The sequence below is a fragment of the Epinephelus lanceolatus genome, chromosome 6 (genome assembly GCF_041903045.1).
Source record: "Epinephelus lanceolatus isolate andai-2023 chromosome 6, ASM4190304v1, whole genome shotgun sequence".
NCBI lineage: Eukaryota > Metazoa > Chordata > Actinopteri > Perciformes > Serranidae > Epinephelus > Epinephelus lanceolatus.
The window spans coordinates 12848137-12870865 of record NC_135739.1 but is presented as its reverse complement, the minus strand read 5'-3'; the positions used below and the strand labels follow the sequence as shown (position 1 = coordinate 12870865).

At 42.9% G+C, this 22729-nt stretch overlaps 2 protein-coding genes and 1 long non-coding RNA gene across 4 annotated transcripts in view; 1 reads left to right on the top strand and 2 right to left on the bottom strand.

The window, feature by feature from the left end:
• Nucleotides 1-10741, bottom strand: part of cilp2 (cartilage intermediate layer protein 2) — a 26910-nt gene extending 16169 nt beyond the window's left edge. For both annotated transcript variants that reach the window (XM_033621507.2, XM_033621508.2), the window contains exons 1-4: nt 10493-10741; nt 2080-2157; nt 1072-1341; nt 617-799 (exon numbers count right to left, since the gene is read on the bottom strand). In XM_033621507.2, coding sequence (XP_033477398.2) covers nt 617-799; nt 1072-1341; nt 2080-2157; nt 10493-10556 — 595 coding nt within the window. In that variant the 5' untranslated portion in view covers nt 10557-10741. The remainder of the gene's footprint in view (nt 1-616; nt 800-1071; nt 1342-2079; nt 2158-10492) is intronic.
• Nucleotides 6936-22729, top strand: LOC144463661 (uncharacterized). Its single transcript, XR_013491701.1, has 4 exons — nt 6936-6977; nt 7083-7168; nt 13465-13545; nt 22369-22729. It is a non-coding gene; the product is annotated as an uncharacterized LOC144463661 (long non-coding RNA).
• yjefn3 (YjeF N-terminal domain containing 3) overlaps nt 15640-22729 on the bottom strand; it is a 79620-nt gene continuing 72530 nt past the window's right edge. The window contains exons 4-6 of the mRNA XM_033621138.2: nt 19425-19538; nt 16746-16896; nt 15640-16463 (exon numbers count right to left, since the gene is read on the bottom strand). Of these exons, the coding sequence (XP_033477029.1) occupies nt 16267-16463; nt 16746-16896; nt 19425-19538 (462 nt within the window). The 3' untranslated portion in view covers nt 15640-16266. The remainder of the gene's footprint in view (nt 16464-16745; nt 16897-19424; nt 19539-22729) is intronic.

Sequence of the window (22729 nt, the reverse complement as noted above, 5' to 3'; positions counted from 1 at the left end):
CTAGAATTTGACCACTGATGTCACTGTTTTCAACCCATTTTACACACTGGCCCTTTAAGCTCTTTGTCACGAACAGTTTTGCCATGTGGTATGGTTCATTGTCCTGCTGGGGGCCCTCTGCCATTGGGGAGTGCCATTGCCATTGGTTTGCAACAGTTATTGGGTTTGTGAAACGTGTCAGGTGGCATCCACATGAATGCCAGGACCCAAGGTTTCCCAGCAGAACATTTTATTGTAATAAGATGGTCAGTGTCATTCAGTCCAGCCACCAGTGGTTTTAATGTTTTGGCTGATCAGTGTATAGCTGTGAGGAATTTAGCTTTAGAGGTGGAATGACTTTGGTGAATCAAATTGTATTGTTTAGTTCAGTGAAAGATTAGTTTTCTGTGACTATGTAGTGCATGTACTTTGGTGCTGGTTCAAGCTGTTCTTTTCAGTTCAGTGCAAAACGAGACTATACATGAGGTTATTTTCATTTCTGTGTTTCCGTTGCTTTCACAGTCTTTATAAAGGCTTTAAACAAAGACATAAGGTAATGTGTATCACAGCTGACCATGGTGCTCCCAGTCATGAGTGAGGAGCTTCAATGCTAAAAGCTAAATCTCGTGATTCTCACCTGTACATGGAGGATTGGAGCACTCCCTCCTTTCTGAGTGGTGACCCTGGCATGCTGGCACCAACAGGAGAGGCATGGGCTGGGTGTTCACACATTTCCTCTGGCGGACTTGAATGCCCACGTCGTCACAAACTGTGGTTGAACAGGGGCCCCACTCACTCCAGTCAGTCCAGTAGCTCTGCACTAAACCCACACATTGAAGAACTGAGTGAGACATCTTGAGCAAAGCTGGGATTATGTCTTGCTCTTTGCAAGCAGAATCAAGACTAGGAAATAAGAAACACATTATTTCACATGGCAGGCAGTAAACCGCCAAAAGCATTTACACTGGATGATGCTTTGCTGTAGCCAGCTTACATGCATGTGAAATATGTATTCATGCATGTGTTTGGCTAAATGTTCATATCTGTGAAGGGACAGCTTGCACATCCTTGAACAGCTATCGTCAGAGCTACCTGGGGGACACTGAAAGCGGACGTGGTAGTTGGAGCAGATGCGGCCCTGGGGCTGTTCCCTGTTGATGCACCAGAAGCCCTTCTCCAGACTGGAGTGGACCACTTCTCCGGTGTCTGCCGCTGCCACCCAGTCTGTAGTGCGAGCCTCCATGGCCGTGGGCCGAGCACAGACCCTCTCCCTGTAATAGAAACGGATCGCCTCCAGGCGCTCATAGTCTCCATTCCCTCCAGGATGGTCGATGTTGAACCAAGACGTCCACTCCGTCACGCCTGGAGGCACGTGGAGGGGAGACATGGATGAAAACCAAAACCACTGAGCATTAGAAAAAGCCAGAAAGAAAACAATTCTCAGGGTCCAGAAATAAGGAAGGGGAATGGGGGGGTTGGAGCTGATCTTACATGGAGGGGAGGCATGGGTCAGAACCAAGAGAAAGCAGCAGAGAAAAAACAGCAGGGATGGGTTACAAAGTTTAAGAGGAGGTCTGCTACCACCATTTGAAACTGACTTCATACACCCCAGGGAGCTTTGCATTGTCCAGGTTCTTTCCAAGCCCCCTGGCCTTACTGATGAGGCATATTGTCTGATTTTTTAGTCTGCTGCATGTTCTGAAACCTGAGCATGGCCTCAGGAGAAATATGAGGGATTCATAACTAAAGAATGCGTTAGCAACATGCAGATGATTTTTTTTTTTTTTTTTTCGTTCACGGAGTGATACATCACTCTGATAAATAAAATTCTCTTGTGGACTGCAGGGTGCACTGAGGTGATGGGACAATAATCTGGACACAGACTAATGCTGGTGCACTTGTGTTCCAGAAAATGGATGTCAAGTCATCAAAACCTCAGCTCCTACTGCTGACCGCGTTAATTAACGTGACAAATAATCAACTTCCTGTTGTTTTTAGAGCACCGGTGCACACCTGTCCCTCTCATTTCACACAGTTGTCTGTTGCCTCACAGTTTGACATGCAATCAGCTCTGCGTGTCGCTGCTGATGGATTGAGTACCTGTTGTCTGTGTGTCAGTGAACAAGTTGAGGGCCACTCTCCTGCTCCGGTCTGACTGACTCCTGCTCCTCACGGGGCCTGCAAACAGGAAGGAAAACATCTGGATATATAAGCAGCACACAAAAGGCTATTCAATCACATATTTTATATCAATACATGTATTCACTTCTCTGATTCCCTCAGAAGCCTATTTTTAGTTAGTTAGTTAGTTAGTTTCAGTTTCACTAATACATGATGCCAAGATATGTCGGGGTTCTATGTATGTGCAGGTGTATGTGTGTGTGTATTTTTAAAGTTAAGATTCTACTGAAAATGAGGTTTTCGTCAGCACCAAAACTGGAAAAAAGAAAGTGAAACAAAATGATCAAAATCTGATTAAGCTCTCTTATATTGTGTGTTATGTTTGACAGCAGCTTATTTCAGTATTCGTACGCACGTTCACACAACCATGTGCACATGGTCGTGGGCGTGTGCACACTGATGCAGTCTGAGCACGTTTTGCTTTTTCCCTCACGGCATGAAGGCTCTTCTAATTACACGCCCTCCCTCTGCACTTTATTTTTTTATTCTCTCCATTGTTTTATTTTTGCTCATTTCAGTCACAGGCCTTCAATCCTTTTAATGTGCTGAAACAAAGACGAGGCTTCTTGGGCGACTCAGACGGGAGAAAATGCTAAAAAAAAAAAAAAAAATAGTTTGCTGCTTTGTCTATTACTTTCTATTTCTCCTTTTGGAAGCTTTCATCAATGTGATTTCTCTACTTCCATCTCCTCTTCCATCTCCTCTCCTATCTGCGCCTTTTCCATCTCTTTCTGTAGATTTTTCTTCCTGCTGCTCCTCCTGTTTTGATGACATCTCCCCTCTTCTTTCAAACTGTGGAACATTCTCTCCATCCATCATCTCCCCCATGCTCTTTGTCACACATCTTTCCATCCTTCAGCTTATTGTCTCCCCCCCCGCTTGTCCTCCTCCAGTCCTCCCTTCTCTTGATCCATCAACAAGCAGCCACTGCTGAGGATGCTAATCAAGCTCCAGCTGTGACAAATCAGTGCATGCAGTCATCTGTTCACCAGCGGTCGAGCCAGAAAGCTTCACTTTAACTCGCTCCATCACCTCTCGCAGAGCACACACACACACACACACACACACACACACATTCATACTTTTATGCAGCAATCTTTTGCTTGTTTATTTTTTTATCTTAATGATATATGATTATAATGTATATGCATACCATACGCACACATACAGCATGCCTGTATCACTGAGTCATTCTTACATCATGATTATCATCTTTCATGCATGTGCCTGCACAACAGGTTCAGGTGAAGGCAAATGTTGCCTCTTTAGAAAGAGAGAGATATTCAGCCTGGCATTCGTTTTAAATTCGGCTCTGTCAGTCATGAAACATGCACCGTGACATGTTTCCCCTTGTGCTTTGAAGTTTAATGATTCATTTTTCCTGCAGAACTACTTTTTTATGTTTAAAAAAAAAAAATGGCAGTTATTTGCTTGACATTTAATCTCAGAGTTTCATTCAGGCTGCGTGGAAAAAAAAAAATGTCATGGTACGCGACAGAAACAAAAAGTAGCTTATGTAGCCTCAGTGTGTGTGTGTGTGTGTGAGTGTGTGTGGTGTTATGTGCAAGCACTTAGCGCGTTCGGAGAGACACCGCTGAGTTTATGAGCAGAGACTCCCAGCACAGAGGCCAGTATCGATCCCAGTCCCCACTGGTTTTTTACGGCTCACTTCAGCTCTTTATTGTAAAGCCAGCACATTTCTTTCAACCCTTTTGATAGATTTAGCAAAGAAGGATAGCGGCTCAACAGAACAAAGATCCACTGTCCAAAAATTTATTACAGAAGTTTTAGGGTAACACAGACAGTCAGCTGACCCTCATGGTTGTTAGGTTTTTTTTATGCCCCTGGCTTTAAAAACCATTGATAGGTTTCCACACCGGCTTTGACTCTCTGATACACTGGAATAGCTGGATAAACAGAAGCAAATGCTTTCACACTGATCTGCTGGGCAGATGTGGCTCTGCTCGCAGGTTTAGTTTAGTAAATCAGATCAAATAGTTTTTCCACCCTTCTCCTTTTTGTCTCCTGGATTCCGTGTCTGTCCTGATTACATCTCAAAAGACAGTCTTTCTGCCACTGGACAGAACATCTCTGTTGTGTTTACATTCTGCACTCACTAATGTTCACTCTGAGAACTTTAAAACCCTTTCCGGGGCAAAGTATTCAGTAAGCTGGACTCAAACACCCCTTTTGTTTCACTTAATTAACACTTACTTTCAAACTTGTGGCTAATTAATTGCCCTTCCCCGCTCTGAAGCTTCCGTTTATTTCCAAGAAGTATAAAAAGCAGCTTTCCTGCCCTCGTTGCATAACATTTCGTCCTCGCTCACACCAAAACAAAGGGAGTTCACAGCACACAGCATTTGGCTCCTGATTATCATTTCAAGATGTTTGACAATGAAAACAAAATAGCACACGATTCTTAGAGTTTTATGGGGTGACTAACGGTTTTAGAAAGTTAAAAGAGGAAACCCAGATTAGCTTCAGCACAAGGCAAATGTCGGGGCAGTGACCTCAGTTATGGTTGGTATGAACTGGCCCGGCTCCCCTTGGCGGACTCACAGAGCTTATTGTGCTTTTGAGTGGCATGTTAACACTTTATGAATTTTAAAAGCTGGGAGATTTTATTGGGGCACTGCTTCATACGGCTGGTATGTGAGGGAATTTACCTCATCAGGGAGCAAGTTTTTCAAGCCAGAGGGAGCGAGGTTAGAACTTTTGATTTCCTCTTTAGTGCTAAAAAAAATCCACCTTTAAGTGCTCCGCTAGTACGGTATATCCTGTTTGTCCTTGTTCATATGCTGTGTGGGTTTGGGTTTGAGTTTTGCTGACACAGATGTCTTTAGAATTTTGACTTTTTACAGCTAAGTTAATAGAACCAACAAGTCCCCCAAAATGACAAGATGTGCCGTCCCTGCCCTCCATGGGATGCAACGTGGCCCTGAGCTCCTCAGCCAGCTGACAATCTGCAGCAATAGTTTCAGTATCTATTTCTGTGAGCTACAAGCGAATTTTGCAAGAAAAAACACAGATAATATAGTATTAACCTTATTAGATATGATGATATAAATTATCTGATGCATCCTGTGCCTCCACATATTTGTCAGTTGTGTCCAAACAGAGAGCGACAGAGAAAAGCGGACACACACACCCAAACAGAGACAGAGCTCTAGAGAGTCTACGTGTGAAAAGAAAAGAGCGAAGGAGTGGAATCAGCCAGGTGACTGCTGACAGGCGGCTGCATGACAATTGACATATCAGAGCACTCCCATGTCCAGTGTGAGCATGACGTTAGGATTGGGAGGAGGTGGGTGTGGATGAATGGGTCAACAAAACAATGACTTTAACATGGGGATATTGATGTTTGTTTCCTATTTCCAACCGCAAGTCAATATTGTTGTTTTTTGTTGTTTTTTCAAAGCATGGCCGCAATCGTTCCAATTGTTCAAACTAACCATAACAACAATGGTTCTCTAAACTTATTTTAAGTATGTATTTTAACCCAAATCACAATCTCTCTCTCAATTGAACCCAATCGTTTTTGTTCCTTAATCTAACCAAAACTTCAGATCAGAAAACGCTTAGGTGTTTCCTTCAACATGGACAAACAACTTATTTTGTTCTTTAATTATTGGAAAGTTACTGGAAAAGGAGTCAGCCTGGGGGACCTTTCTCCACATGGACCTGTGTCCAGTAATTACCACGGGGTTCAGGTTATGGAGGGATCATGGTCAAAACAATGTTGACTGTCTGTCAGAAACGATAGGCGAACAATGGTCTCCCATGTTAAGGTCCAATGCGTAGTTGACCCATCCATCCACACTGTCCTCCTCCTCCCTATAGGCCATTTCAAGTCATCTTTTGTTCGATAGGAAATGGCATTGTTGACATAGTGACAGCGACAAAGCTTGTATAGTGCGTCAAGGCGTCTTTTGATTACTAGACATTGACTTGTTTGTCCCACTTTGACTTCCAGCCACTACTGCATGTAAACGCCATATGAAACTCTGAACTTCGGCCCTCTTGAAACGATACACACTGTGGAAAATGGCGAAATTAGTTTTAGGACCTTGCAGCTCAATGATAGGTTGTTCCCTTGGATGAGGTAAAAGTATAATACTACCCTAAAGAAACAAACCAGTGCAAAGCGTGGTTAGCAGTGGTCAAACTGGACACTGTTGGGAAATTCCAGGGTCTGTATCACTCATTTCATTCCTGGTAAGTTTCGCAGTTTTTTTGGAGAAGGAAAGTGACAACAGAGACATACAGGACACACAAATACATATGCTCCTTCTATGCTCAGTAGACTTTTGGCGAGCCATCAATGGCTTGAACATGCTTACTTACCGAACGAAATTAGCGCTACGGACCCTGGAGTTTAACAAAAGTGTGCAGTTCTTTCATTTGGCTGTTGCAATCCACACTTTGTGCTGGTTTGGTTTTTTAGGGAAGCGTTAGACTTTTATTTCTGACATCAAGTTTGTACCTCGTCCAAGAGAACAACCTACCATTGAGCAGCAATGTCCTTACACTAATTTCCCAAAGTGTGTATCAGTTCAGAAGGACTTAAGTTCAGTGTTTAATATGCTGTTTATGTGCAGTAGTGGCTGGACGGCAAGTCTACGTGGAACAAAGATGTTGATGCCAAGCAACCAAATGACACCTTGATGTACGCTTTGTCAGTGTAACAACATCACCTGACTTCCTCCTTTGCTCTCATCATAACTCCTAAGGCTGCCCGAGGTCTTCGTCACTTGAACGTCACTTGCTGAAACACCTGATGCTGTCGTTCTTCTTCAGAAGACGGTCTCGCCCTTGTGGGTTTGGTTTTGTGCTTTGCCCACACAAATCTTTTTACGATTTTGACTTTTTGAGCTCATATAGTGAAATGCACACACCTTTGTATCACTTTTCTCTTGCAGTTTCACCTTTGACCTGAACCCTGCCATGTGACGGCTATTATAAACCTCAGCCAGCCTTGCTGCGACCCTCGTAAACCACGGACAAGGTAACGAGATACATTATAGTGGCACCAGTACATTAGAGCAGAGCTGCATCTGTGGGCTGGTTAGCATCTCAGTTCCACATATAGCCACATGGGAGACACCTGAATGCCAGACTATGTCAGCATCATGTCTGAAATTTAGCTACTGGATTACTTTGTATTCCACACTGCAGTCATTGTCATCTGTGAGTCTGTTTTGACAACTGCAATGCTTATTTTAGAAAACTATCTTTGGGTTTAACGATTTACGTCACAGTGGCTCGTTCTGAAATACAGCCGGCGTCCTTATAGCCAGGCTACACAAAGGCAAATCCTCTATTAATAATCACCAGCGGTATTGCAAGAGACAGCTTCACTTTTGAGTGGGAGTTTTCTGCCTTCGCCAGAATCTAATAAAAACGCTGCTGAAGAGAGGAAGAGGAGGAGGGGGGTTGGAATATGGGACTTTATGAAGTTGCACCCAGAATGGTTTTAGTCAGATTACAGTATGGTTATGCCAGATGTATGTTGGCAGGGAGACAAGGCTTAAATAGAAGGTCTGGGTCCTGTTTATGATATTCCAGGTCCTTACAAGAAGGAGAGGACGTGAGAACCCCACCCCTCCCTGTGTTATGTAACCTATTGGACAAAGTTAAGCTCGCTAAGAGAACGAGCTTGTACAGTATTTGTCGACGAAGTCTAACATAGCGGCATTTCACGCATGAATTCACTGATGTGAGTGTATGTGTGTGTGGGCCTGCGTATGTGATGATCTGTTTGCCATGTCATATGGAAGCTGTTTATGTGTTTGGCTAGCGTCTTAGCTGAGGTGTGTGTGGTTGCAGAGGAGTCTGCTTTTTCTCTCTAGATCTATCTCTCCCTGTACCCCGGCGTTCTCAAAAAAAATCCAAGTCTGATCCCGAAAACATCTGTACCTCATTAAAAACGGCAATTTTGTCCCTGACATTAACTAATGATGCAAATCAACCACATGATTTAAGGATTTACAAAGGTATAACAAAGGCTTTGTGTTCTCAAGCATTTTCTCCCCGACGCTATTAAAAACAAGATTGGGCAGAGTTGAGTTATTTCCGCCTTGAAAATATCTGGAAGTCCTTGCTTGAACCTCTGCACCTGTGCACACAGGTAGACAAAGCCAGGAGCTGGAAATAGCTCAATTGAAAGCAACTGATTAGTCCTGCAATAAATAATATCTTGGCTCGCCCACACACACATGTACACATAAATAGAAGAAAAGAAAGAAAGATGTGAAATGGCTCGGAGGTTGTCATTAATAGGAATTTACGCCTTTTTCTTTGATCCATTGTAATCCCTGTCTCAGTCATTAAAGTCAGCTGGCCAGACAGCGGTGTTTGGAGCAGACAGTGGTCAGCATCTGGAGAACTAGCCCCTCTGTCTGATTCATAGCGGCCTTCCAGCTGCTGCTCACATACACCACCTAGCTTTCCTTAGGAGCAGGAGAGAAGATCGCCAGTTAAAGAGGGCAGATTACTGTAATAGCTTGGAGCTGAAAGCAAGTCTTATGCTAAGAGGTGGTAATGCCACAGTGTACCCCTGTGACTTACAGTGGGCATCCGGCACCAGCTGCCACCTTCAAATAGGAAAACAGCTCGTAAATCTGTAAGCTCCAAGGTGTGTGGAGAGAGTGACAGAGAACAAGGCAAGGAGAGAGCGTTTGACGGAAGGAGAGCAGGGAGGACTAGGTGGAGAAAGGCGAAGGAGGGGGTGGAGTGAGGGAGAGACAGAGGGGAGAAAGGTGGGGAAAGTATTTGTGAAGAAATTCCTGCGGGAGATAGATTAAAGAGAAAAGAGGAACAGATGAAGACAAATGGATAGTGGGAGACAGTGGTGGACTGAATCCGGTGGGGGGGGGGTGAGACCATCAAAAAGTTAAGAGGAAAGAGAGACACGCCGGCCAAGTTGACGGGAAAAAGGGGACGGTAAAGCCATTTTACCTGCGCTCTTTATCCCTCCTTTTATTCCATTTTCTCATTTAGCCGAGTGCAAACCCAGCAGGTGGGAAAATGTGTTGCCTGGTTTGTGATTATTGCTTCTTGTTTCCAAGGTGACTGGGTTTATATCTTTAGGGACTGCTGGCACTGCAGTTGAGGGTAAAGTGAGGACAAAATGCACCACCTTACTGCAAGATGTGGATGTGCAGCTAAAGGAGCGTGGCGAGTGTAAAATTTTACAGTCCATTTTAAGGCCGGCTTTCACTTGTGGCTGTAACACAGTGTTCAGAGTCAATCTGAATCACCATATATACATTTACCTCTCCTCCTCAACAAACCGTCTTTGATATACTCATCAGCAAATGGCACACAGCCTCTGCGAGACATTTACGACTTCTGAGGCCTCCAAGTCCAGCGAGATATGGAGACCATTATGGTTTATTCACACTCGTTTGCTTTTGTGAAACGCCAGCTCCTTTTCTTTAAAAAGAAAAAAAAAAGTTAATAGGGAGCAGCTGTAATGTGGACAGAAAGTGACAGCTTTGGAAAAACTGCTGCTGTTGGTGTCATTCAGGAAGAGTGGCGAGCTTTCACAGTGATAAGAGCGTAATTTGGGGGAGAAGAGACAGAGCATGAAACGGCCCTGGAGCTGACGGTCCAGCTCAATAAAAACAGTAAATAAAACTGAGTAAAAAAAGTGAGTTTGAATTGACTCTTTGTGAGATCATAAAAGTCAGAGGAGCACTCTGGCTGCGCTGAGATACTAATTTTTCCTCTAAAGCACGCCTTCTGCTTGCTGACAGTGGCAGTTTGTCAATATGAATACAAAGCGTGTGCCACCTGAACTTTGAGCCACCGGCAGCACTTTCACTGTCATCAATAGAGCTTTTTCAATGTTCAGAATAAACCACAGCGACCTCCTCCTCCTCCTCGACTCCTCGACTCCTCGACTCCTCTATCACCACGTGTTGTTGATTAGCCCCGTGGTGAAATGTGCTGGTGACTTAACAAAAGAGATTAAGACTACTGAGGTGGTCTATAAAATAACACACACAGCCAAATACACACCCTTATCACATCATGAGCTCACCACCACAGTCCTCCCGCTCTGACATCCTCAGGGAAATGCCGTCAACTTAGAAAACTCTATAGTTATGTCAGTTGCCGTGCACATGTGTGAGCAGTCATACACTGGCCCTGTTAGGTACAGTATGTGATTACCAAAATGACAAGGGAGGACAAAATTCACCATAATACTGGCTGTATTTTCAGGTATCATTTAGCTGTATCTTTACATTTAAAGTCATTTTTCTGTGTGTAGCATCCAGTTTTAAAAACAGCAGGGACAAGAGATGAATTTTCAGTCTTCACCTACCTTGGCCCAGAGCCACTGAAGCCAGGACACACAGCAGGAGTGCCACCTTATTTAATCCCAACATGGTACCACACCTTCAGTTACAGATGATTTCTTGTTCTTCTCTGATCCCCTACAGAATTAACATACATTTAAAAAATGAAAAAAAAGGTTGATTCTTCAGATACAGCTGAGCGTAGCCACTTCAGTTTGTCAGGTGTGAGTGATGCTGCTGGTCGAGCAGAGCAGAGCCGCTGCTCTTTTCTCTCATGTGAGTTTTAGTTGCTGAGTTGGAGACAGGAGCTCAGGCGTTTTTAAAAGAAGGGGCATCGGGAGTGCACACCAATCCAGCCCCTCTCTGCTCACCATTGGCCAGTGAAATGTAACATCTGGGTCCCCCATATCATCTTCCAAAAAAAGGTGAGGGTATGGTGGGGGTAGAGAGAGGGAGGGAGGGGAAGGAGAGTGTGTGCGGGTGCTGTTACTGAAAATAAAAAGGTGTTTTCCTGTTCGTCCAAGCAAGAGCTCATAAGTTTTGACTTTTTCGCAACAATATTTTCATATTTCTTTGATTTGTAATCCTCTTGTGCTCCAGGGTGGTTGTCTCTATCCACGGAGCAGGTGTGTGCGTGCGTCTGTGCAAATACAGAATAGTCTACAATACTTCTGAATGCTTGAGAACCTGTTTCAGTTTTGTTTTTTATTATTTTTGACTTATTTTCAAAATATATGAAACTATATGAACTTTCTTATCGTCCATGATCACAACTTGAGGCTCGGTAAATGTTTATTTTGTGTTAAATAAAGGAAGCAGGTCTAATTGTCCTCTGTAAGATGTCATGTTTCCTCGGCCCCCCCATACCTCCGTCTCCATCTCACTCCTTTTTTATCTGTCCTCCCACCAGACGCAGGACAGTGCCAGATGCTGCTCTGCCTCTGGTTCGACTTCTGGTTCAGTTTTGTAACTTTTTAACAGTCGCTGATTGCAGGGCGAAGCACTGCCAAAGAGTGGAAGTGGCGTCATATGGCATGCCATTCAGGAAAAAACTCCACAGAGCGCAGACACGAGAGGTGCTTATGAGGTGCAATGTACTCGGGCTCTTTTGTGTTATGTCGATTGTTGCAATTTACTAACGACGCTTGTAAAAAAAAATTTTAAAAAAAAAATCCTTGGAAATTAAAAATATGACGGAAGTTTAACTCTATAACGAATCTCTCTCGGTTCAGAATTTAAAAAAGGTGATAAACAACCACTTTTGAAAGATTTTTTTTACAAAATAAAAGCACGTCTTGAAGAAAAAGATGTTCACATATTTACGTACATACATTTACACGAGTCACACACTGAATACCTGCCCCCATCATGATAAAAGTGGGGGGGGGGGGGGGGGGGGTTTATCATTCAATAACTGTTTCACAAATCAGTGGTAGAAAGTAACTAAGTACATTTACTAAAGAACTGTACTTAAGTAACATTTTGTGGTACTTGAGCATTTACTTTAGATTTGCTCCTCTACGTTTATTTGTCAGATGTAGCTACTGGTTGCTGCTTTCAGATAAAGATTTTAAGATTAGGAAGATGGGAAGCCACAGTAGCACTGGGCCAAGTCTGTATATTTAAAATGCCTTCATTAGGGGCGCCCAGTGACTTAGTGGGTAGAGCAGGTGTCCCACATCCCCAACCCCCATGCCCAAAATACCTTTACTAGATTGAGGCATATAAACCCTAAAAGATACAAAATGAGAACACCGACCACTTTCAACCCACACTGTGTCTTCATCAGGGCATGACTGGAAAGAGGAGTTCAACATTGTTTAAGACTGAACCAGTGAGATGTCTGTAAGTTGTTAGCGTTTCCACTAAAGAAACTTTTCCCCTTGAAACCTCTCACATGGTTTCATTTAAATAACTGTTGTCCATTATTGCACAGAAAAAACAAAGTTAGAGAAACGTCCAAAACATACATATAAACTTATGTTGAATAATTTTTGTTTCCTCTTTCCTTTCTCATGACCCCTAAGCTTTATCTTGTGACTAAACTACCTATCTACTAAGAATATATCAGTCATAGGGGAGATTTTACTGCAGAGTAAGTACTTTTATGTTCTCCCCGTCTATTCAAAGACATGCAGGTTAATTGGTGGCTCCGTAGGTGTGAATGTGAGTGTGAATGGTTGTCTGTCTCTATGTGTCAGCCCTGTGATAGTCTGGCGACCTGTCCAGAGTGTACCCTGCCTCTCACCCAATGCCAGTTGGGATAGGCTCCTGGCCCCCCCGCGACCCCTAACAGGATAAGCGTTTACTGAAAATACTAAGGAACTCTCACTTTTGTAGGTTTAATGCAGTATTTTACATGATTGTATTGTTACATTTACTTAAGTGAAGAATATTCTTTCACCACTGTTATTGTTAGTAAGAGTTATCAAGAGGTGATATAAGTTTTGATCATGTCTACACTTTGACACAGGAAGTTTAATCCCTTCAAAGGTGAATCAGTCAAATAATTGTGTAATCACGAACCAATTATATTTTCAGTGGGGTTATTTTTCTCTTGGTTCCAGTAGAACAGCTTCATCATGCTCCAAGGGCTTATAGCCCTGTCTTTCCAGGCCGTCTGTAGGACATAGTTACAGCAGAAAGCAACATAAAAGTGTGTTACAATGTGTAATACAGAAGCCAAAATGGACCAATAAAGTAAATGTAAATATAGGTATGAACATAGAAGAACTAGTACTAAAAAGAAACTGAACTCTGTATATGAACCACAATGTTGGGGTGTGTTTTCATTATACTGTAATCACTTTAGAAACAAGGATAAGAAATCAATTAGAAACATAAAATCACCTTAAACAAACAAAGAACTAACAGGTTTAATGTACACCATCCGATTTTCTAGCCTAGAAAATCTAGTAAAACTGTATGTTTCTGTGTATTTTATTGTATTAATTTTGTGTTATGTGTTGTTTATTTACAGTGTGTGTGTTTCCTGCAGGGCTGTGTTCCTGCGTAAAGGCCCATCTTATGACATCCAACTGAGGAACACCTGCAAACAAGACCATCTGGAGGATAGGAGGTAGGACGTACTTGTCCCGATAAGACAACAATAGTTTTGGAATATGAAACATGCACTGATTCTTCGTCTTTAAACCCAATATTTATCACAAGAGAGCTGGAGCCCTTTTAGTTTGTGTAAATCGTTCGACTGTGAGCTCTGTGTGTTGCACAATGCAGACACCAAATTAACCTTCCTGCCTCGCCGCTGGACTAAATCTTTTGACCACATTTCTTCCCCTTGTAAGACTATCTCTCACTGGATATTACAACAAGTGCCGCTGTCAGTTATGATTGTTCAATTCCACGTGCCACCAACGACTCCAAAGCTCATTACTCAACAGCTCCCATGAAAAGCTCAGACAACAGAGTGGTGACAAGTCGTTGTTTCCTGACAGGGATTGGACAGGCATGAAAGACAGGACCACTGAGTGCTCAGACATATTTCTACAACCCTCGTCAGTTCGCCTCTGACAGATTTAATACCACGGGATCAACATTCCTTTTCACTGACTTTCTACACCCACTCACACATGTGCACACACACACCGGGCATTAGTGCATTAGTATTCAGAAGAAGCTCCTAAACTTCATATAAATACACATTACCTCATCCATAAACAGCACAGCAGTCTCGCTTAGTCATTCCCATTGAAGCCCGCAGCCCTGAGCTCAATAATGAGAGGCCTTCCTCTACAGCTGATTATAGCCTGATCACACCTGTTTATGGCTTTCATTACCAAATCAAATCCAGTTGGGAACCAATAAACAGAAGTAATAGTGTGCGCTCACCTTAGAAGGACAACTATAATTGCGTGTGTTGTGCATGTTGCACAGCTAGGTAGCCTTGTGATTCATGACCATTATTTAACAGAGGGAGTTTGTGTTTGCAAGCATCTACACTGCTGAAGTGTCCTTGAGCAACACAACTGAGGACACTACCACTGCCAGCTGCAGCTCCAAAAGTGAACAAGCTGAAGACATAACTTTGTCACCATATGAAGGTGTTATGGCTAACATTCTTTAAGAAGTTGCCTATTAACATGTCCAACAGACACAGAGCAACATTAGCATTCATTTGGAGTTGCATTGTTAGACACCTTATGCATGTAAGTCCAATATTCATCCTTGCTTTTGCTCTGTTTTGGTCTCCACCAACTCCTGAGAGAAATATCTGGTATTTTGAACCCGATTGCCCCCCAAAAAAGAATAATGATAAAATGTTGGCATCGTACGATTCTAGAAACAGTTATGTTACATATGTACATTGTGTTTATGTTTATTCATGTCTCAACAACAGCTGTGGTTTACAAATGGTTGGGTTTGGCTCAAAAAACACGTGAGGAATGGTGAGGAAAAAGTCATGTTTTGTCATAGAATACCCGCTTTTTGTGTCACTGTCCCAGCCAGAAACAGAGCAATGTCTTGATAAAAATCTACCGCTTTTCGTGGCACTGTTTCATCAGGAAATGCAGCGATGTCTTGGTAAAAAGCAAACACCTTTTGTAGCACTATTTCACCAGGAACTGAGTGATGTCACTGAACAACTGCTTTCCGTGGCATTATCGACTGTGTAAAAACAGCAGCGGGTCGCTCATTCAGTGACTAACACACAACCAGTGTTGTTGTTTGTTGGTCTCAAACGGTGGTTTGCAGCTTGGCAGGTGTCTTACCAAGGTGTCACGTCATCCATCATCCCCTCCATGTCCCAATGACAAAATAATCTCATAGACTAAATCCCTCTAGAAATGTACAATGCTAACATCTTCTGGGGCTTGGCTGGGTATTTTAGCTGCTAAATGCTCTGCTAAGTTCACTAGCTTGACGCCAACTTTGTCAGTCTGCTGTTTGGTGCTGAACAGGTAGCCTACAGAGGGTTTATCTGACCTTTTTGGCTGAAAACACATGCTTGATGAGAGCAGAGTTGCAAGTAAGAATCAAAACAATGATCCAAAATAGGCTAAAGGGCTGCATGGAAACTGCAGAATTGATGTGTGATACTACGAGCAACCCCCTTTTCACATTGCATTTTGTCATTTTATTGACATAGTTATTGTTATGACACAATATTCTTATCAGTGCAGCTTTAAGAGAAGGAAAATAAAACAACAGGAAGTGAATCATTTAAAATGACTTTTTTATTGGACAACAAGAACTGTCTGGGCCTTTTGTAACAGCTAATGAAGTAACCGAAACAAAAGTAATGCAGAAGTGCAGGCTGACCAAACAAACCAAAAGCACAGGAACAGAAAGTTCTAAATGGCCAACCAACCAACCAACCAACACAACATCGCATCTCAGCGGCACACTTCAGAAGGTTAAACATAAAAGCAACCGAACATGAACATTAAAAAAGTTTAAAGAAAAAAAACATTCCAGTGGTTGGCATCATAGAAAATTCATCTCTCTTTGCTGACTGTGGAAAAAGAAATGTCTGTATTTTGCCAGGTACTCAGAAAACAGTGTTATGCTACAGCTTTTACAAGTAGACTTGACACAAAAACTCCTCATGCCATTCCCTAAAAGACATAACTCAAACCACAGGTTTTAAATATTATCCATCTACTTTAGCTCAACAGCACATTTGGCTAAGGTGTAGCCTGAATCTACACAACTGAGCTGTTAACATTAAATCACATTAACAATCTAGAAAATGCAAAACAAGAGAATAGATTAACCATATGTTGTTGTTTTTCTTTTGAAAATGAGGTGTGGCCACACTGGCTCTTATGTTTCCCATGTGTTACAATTCTATGAGACAGTCTGTGCCAGGGTAGTCTGGGAGGTTAAGCTCGTATTTTTTCTGGATGTCATAGGGCAGGAAGCGTCCGGCCAAGAAATGCTTCCCCGAGAAACTCATGGCACACTTCTTTGGTGCTGTGAGTGAGATTAGAACTTCTGGGGTAATGCCATCCTGACTTGGTTCTTCTACATCCCAACCTGAGGAAGACAGAGAGGAGGAGGCAGAGGAGGAGTTTAAGCAGAGGAGGATTGTGATGATTGTCTGTCTGTTGTGTTCACACTCAGCAGATAGTGTATGTAGGGCATGATGAGCTCATACTGAGCTGACTGTAGTGTAAAATTTATCCTCCACGTGTACCTCCAGCCTCGGAAAACTCCTGCCTGGGAGCCAGGGCTCCTGGGGAGCTGCCTGGAGACCCATTTATCAAGTTGTATTTATGAGCCTCCGGCTTAATATCTACAGTTTGTATGAACACTAACCTGAGGGCACATCCACACTGGCAATGGGGATCTTGACTTGCTTCAGGGTGACCAGAATACCAGGGTAGGGCTCCTTAATGTTGGTGCAGTCTGCATCTGGGCCCATCATGGCATCAATCACTAGGTTGTAGGCATCGTTTATGAGCTGCACCTAAACACAGCAGACCTCAGCGTGAATAATTGAGGCTTGCAGGGTGAATAGGAAAGCAAATTAAATAATTCGGAAAAGCTGTGACAAGTCGACATTTTATTTTCATCAATCTTCTCATTTAATTCTTCACATGAATAACAGTGAATAAGCGCACTTCCTAAAATGTTGAACTGCTGATTTAATCAAAGCAGTTTTCACTGTTACAAATGAACCAACAGTACAAACTTTAAAGGTATACTATGCAAGATTTTCCTAGAAAAAAACAATGTATAGACTAATATTAGAGAAATCATTCATCATAACCCAATAGAAGACTTATCTGCAAAGACTCTGCCTGTAAGTTTTAGTCTTTTGAAGAGTGATGCAAAGTTGGCCTGTTCTCTGTTGGACAGGTAAGCCCTGTTTCCACCTAACACTTTTGGTATGGTATTTTTAGCCTCGTTTCCACCAGGCAGTATGGTACAGTTCTTTTCAGTTTCCACTGTGAAAAGTTGTGGATGGTACAGAACCTCGATCTGTGGGCAATAAATGAGGTGCAGACTTCCATCTGTGTCACCAGTAATGAGGAAATACAGTGAGAGCTGGACAAAGCAGTGAATGACAACAACCCCACCATTTTTGAGTACTGTTTTTGGTCTAGGGTCTAGGTGCCATGTCTGAAGGGTTACTTTTGGTTCCAAAGGTATCATACCGAAAGTGTTCGGTGGAAACGGGGCTGTAGGTACTTGCAGTTTTCTTAGTCAGCTTTCTGAAGTATTGGCTTTTGCTTTCAACAAATGTAGTTCCTATAATTGTAAAGTAGCTTGCAGTGTACCAACCCATTCTCATTCCCATGTCATCATACACTGTCACACACCCTCAGCCCTTGATACTGACACTAAAGCCCCGTTTCCACCAAGCACTTTCGGTATGGTACCTTTGGAACCGAAAGTAACCCTTCAGACATGGTATCTAGACCCTAGGTCTGTTCAGCGTTTCCACCACAAACAGTACCCTTGAATGTGGCCGGCGTTTTTGACACACTGTTCGGTCAAGCACTCACTGTATTTCCTTATAGATGGAACGTCTGCACTCCGTTTAGTGTCTGCACAGGGTTGCACGCCAAGACTTTCAGAACAAAATAAAACAGGCTGCAGTGAGAGTCTCTCTGGATGGGATATTTAAAAACAGCAGGTTTTTGTATTTAGTCCTTCTCAGGCAAGATCGGGGGTTAAATGTTGCCAGAGTCCACAGGAACGATGCTCCGCTTTTTTTTCTCCAAGTTTGGATTAGAATATACGCAGTTCACATAATCCGGTTGAAGCTTATATATATTTCTTTAAACTTTTGAAGATCCACTCATTATTACAAGTCTGTTTCGTCCAGGAGAGACTATAAAAGAACTAAAGTAATGGTCAATTCATGCATTGAGTAACATTACAAGTTAACGTTGCCGGCAGTCGGCCCAGTTATTTGAGGGTTTTTTTTCTCAGTCTACAGCTGTTGCGAGAGGCAGCAAAACATCCTTTCTTTTTATAGTTTACTAATGTAAAACTTGCCACGGTATGAACAATGGTTACGAAACCAACCACAACTCAGCCCTGAGCAGAGTGACCGTCCTCTATTGACCAGTCAACAGACTGCAGTGTTCACAGCTCCACCTTTTAGTACCAGATCTGTGTGCTAGGTACCCCAGCAGAGGGGGGACCAAACATGGGGACGGTACAGAATGTTTCCATTGGCACCATCCACAACTTTTCACAGAGTAAATGGAAAAAATGTGTACTGAACTGAACAGAGCAGTACTGCTCGGTGGTAACGGGGCTTAAAGGTGTACTTTGGTGTCTCTATGAGACACAGCAGGTGTTCAACTAACTCCAGTGTCAGCCCATTCACAGTAATATTTGACCCTGAGAACAACTGCCCTTGTATAAAGAGCAAGAAACTCTATGTACAGTGGGAGAGAGGAGTGGTGGATGGGTCAAACATTTTAACCAAAAGTCCATGTTGTTTTAACGTAGTAACGTAGACTTATTTTAACCCAAAGCATGTTGTTTTTCTAAACCTATCCAAGTAATTTTGTTGCCTAAAGCTAATGTAGAAGAAATGTATTCACCATAGTTTTATAGTGTATTACTGTCACTCCTGTTCCCTGATTAGGTTCCTGCTGTTCTGCTATAACATCTGCTGTGTGCTGAGACAAACTATTTAACAATGATTAACAGATGTTTGTGTGTAATTCTCGTAAGTGCTATATCGTAGGCAACTGGACTTGCTTGCGTTTCTTGTGTAATTCTCGAACTTCACATCCAGGAGGACAGTCTTTAAGGTGTTGGAGGGATTAGGACAGGTTGAATCAGACTATACTGTTAATATGCCCATCTTGGGTTTCCACCCATTCTTGAGCATTGGGATTGTTGTGCTTACAAACAGTAACCAACAATTCTTGCATAGTATACCTTTAAATTAAATGATAGATCTTAATGCGTCTGTCAAACTTCACACTGAAGCTCCTGTAAAGCGTGTTGTTGTGTGAACCTGCTTCTGACCTCTGTGGGTAAATAGGAGAGGAAAGGGATGTCCATCTTCTCACACTGAACTGTGAAGTCCTGGTGTAAACTCTGAGAGGAGCGTTTGGGGTGGTAGATGGTGGGCTCATATTCCTGTGTGAGATGAGAAAAACAACAGCAGAGGCCGAGGAGGGGGGGGGCACAAAGGAAGAGAGAGACACAAAAATATCGAGAACAGGTTATGTAACATCGACACTTTAGACTGCGATGTCAGCTAACACTGACATGATTGAATGTGTATGTTACATTTGGCCTTCGGTTCAAGACAAGTGGAAGTACTTTTGAACAGTGATCAGAAGTTGTGGTTTTCTACAGTCTGCTTCCTGAATGAATACTTCCTTTATAAAGTGGGAGCTGAGAGGAGTAGAAATCCAGACACCCGCAGTCTGAAAGGTCTGTGATGCTCAGCAGGAAGCACCTGTGACCCATGACCTTTACACCATCCCAAAGATAAATCTTAAACCACTGTCTGTGTGTGTGTGTGTGTGTGTGTGTGTGTGTGTGTGTGTGTATGTGTGTGGTTGCATGTTTAATCATGTTAAAAGTTCATGTTATCTTTAGTCTTTAGTTGCGGAGCAGGGGGTTGGGGCTTCTGGGGCTCCAGCTGCAAATGTTTTCTCAAAAGGCCTGAATCTTTTAGGCTTTTAAAATACCTTCGGCTTAATGACATTTCCCCTCAGTCTCTCTGACTGAGTTGGAAAATCAGTGGAGCAAAAGTTCTATTAAATCTCTAATGATGTTGACACCAAATTCCTACCCTACCTAAAATAGGATGTAGACTCTACACAGTGGAGAAAGGAGGTTAGCACACTGTCATGACGGGCCCTAGTGTACGCTATCATGCATGTATTGTCAACGACGTCAACACACATATTACCAACACATTCTCACTCTGACCTCATCACATAATGACGTTTGGTCATGGGCTTTCCATGTCCATATACGACGTGCAAGGTACCCTGGGTGTGTTGGTTGTTCAAGTTCTGGGACACTGTGTCAAGTTCTGCCTGTAACATGCATTATAAGGCCCGTTTCCACTGAAGAAGTTCCTGGTACTATTTGGGGGGCAGGATCTACTACAGGAACGTCCCCTCGCTCGGCCCTCTCAAGCACCGTGTCTCCACTGAGAGAGCGGAGTAGGAGGAAGGTTCCTGTAAAGTTACCGGGCTCTGGATGTTACGTAATCGTTGCGCCACCATTTTAACTGGGGCGACGTAGTGGCGTAAGGACGCTGTTAGCTGTTAGCCGATAGCGGTGTCTGTAATAACTCACTAAACTCACAAAGTGGCCTGTGAAAAAAATATTTTTTCCAGAGGATGTCTTAGTTACAATATAATTGTTTCCGACAACGGGAGGCTTTTAACAGATGACGTCATGATGTTAGCTTTGCTGCTGCTGTTAGCTGTCCCTGTCAGCTGATGCTTTCTAGACATCGTGATTTCCCAAAACTGAATAAATACCACACATAGCAACACAAAACTGCTTTGCTAGCTCAATCATGTTGTAACTAAGATATCCGCCGGAAAAAATATGTTTTTCACGGACCAGTTATTGAGTTTGTTTACATGGCAGTGGAAGCTATGAACGAGCTAACCCTTGTCTGCTGAGTTTTAAAAATGCCGACTATTTTGTTGCTTTCTGTTGACGTCACATCCCACCTTGAGTATATCCAATCAGCACCAAGTAACCCCCAAGCCCCAGCCAGGAGTCTTTCGGGGCCGTTCTGAGTACCTACTCCGAGGCAGGGACTTGTTTAGCCCCTGTAAAAGTTCCAGGACTCTGTCCTTCGGGGGTGGTTCCTGCGGTGGAGACACGCACCAACGGCCCCGGCCCCGTAAAATTACCCCAAAGTTCCTGCAGTGGAAACAGGCCTATAGTCTCTTTCAAAATAAACACACTACATCAGTAAACCGTGAATTTATCTTTTTTTTTTTTCCTTCAACAACAAAAGCAAGTGGTTAGGGTTAGGGAAAAAGAACAGGGTTTGGCTTTAGAATCTTACGTGATGCAAACTCCGCTCTCCCAGATGAAAGTCGGTGTTTGTTGGACCCATCCACCACCCTCCTCCCTGCCCCTTTTGCCGCCTTAACTTTCGTCCTTGCCCTGTCGCATTTCCTCCTGATGCCACCAGGCACCATTAAACTATAACTGCAACTGGCCGTGTATCATGCCGACTTTAAAGGACACCTTTTTTCGTTGGTTTCTGACGCCGCAAGCCACTGCCCAAGCACTTTGGAGTGAGACGGGGCTCATGTTACCCAGCACCCATTGTTGCATACCTGACAAAATATCAAAGATAGCAAGAAAATAATCATGTAATTGAATAGTTTTATAGTATATTTATAGATTTTACAGCTCATATAGAAAATCATATAATTTTATTTTAAATATCTACTGATTAAAAAAAAAAAAAAAGAAAGAAAGAAAGAAAACCATGACGCAGATGGGTTTGACTTTTTAAGGAGCAAACGGAACTGTTTTTAATAATCTTATCATTAAACACTTGGAAAGGGCCCGCTCTCTCTAAGGGCCCCTCCACCCCAGGGGCCCCAGTGCAATCCCACTGCCTGCACCGTCTCTATTTACGATTCTGGCTCTACAGAATGTTTTCTTTGGTAATGTACATTCTCATATGGCTTGAAAAATGATGCATATAGCCTCAGTAAATCAGGGACAAAAGCTCCCCCTGGACCCTCCTAGGTTTGGGTTGATCCCCAAATATCTACAATATCTGGCTCTGCCCCTGGTCCTTGATAAGTGTCCACAGGCTCACCTTTAAAGGGCCACTTCACCTATTTCTTTTCTCTCTTATCCCTTATAGTATCAAGTCATGCAGATAGATTGTTTTTATGCCCATCTAAGTTCTTATAGCATTAAAAATGACATACAATACTTAAGTTTTCTCTCTTTTTCTTCCTTCCAGCCTCGATCTGTGTCTGTGGGGAGTCCGGCTTCTGTCTTGGCGCAGCTCTGCCTTTTGAGTTTTGGGTTTTGTGCCCTGGTGCTAGCCTCCTGCCTATGCTACAGCCACCGCCTCACCTTCATCCCATCACCCCGGTCTCATGCACACAAACACACACAAACACATTCACCTGTATAAACAGTCTTGCAGGACCTCTGTTTTTGCTTCACTCAACACTCAACAGTTTAAACCTGTGTTGCATACCTTGTTTGTTTTGTACCGTTTTATCTTGCTGGCCACAGTTTCCATTGTTTGTCTCTTTCTTTCTTTATTTCATTTCTCTTGACTATTTATGATGTCCTTGTACTTGTTTCCACTTGTT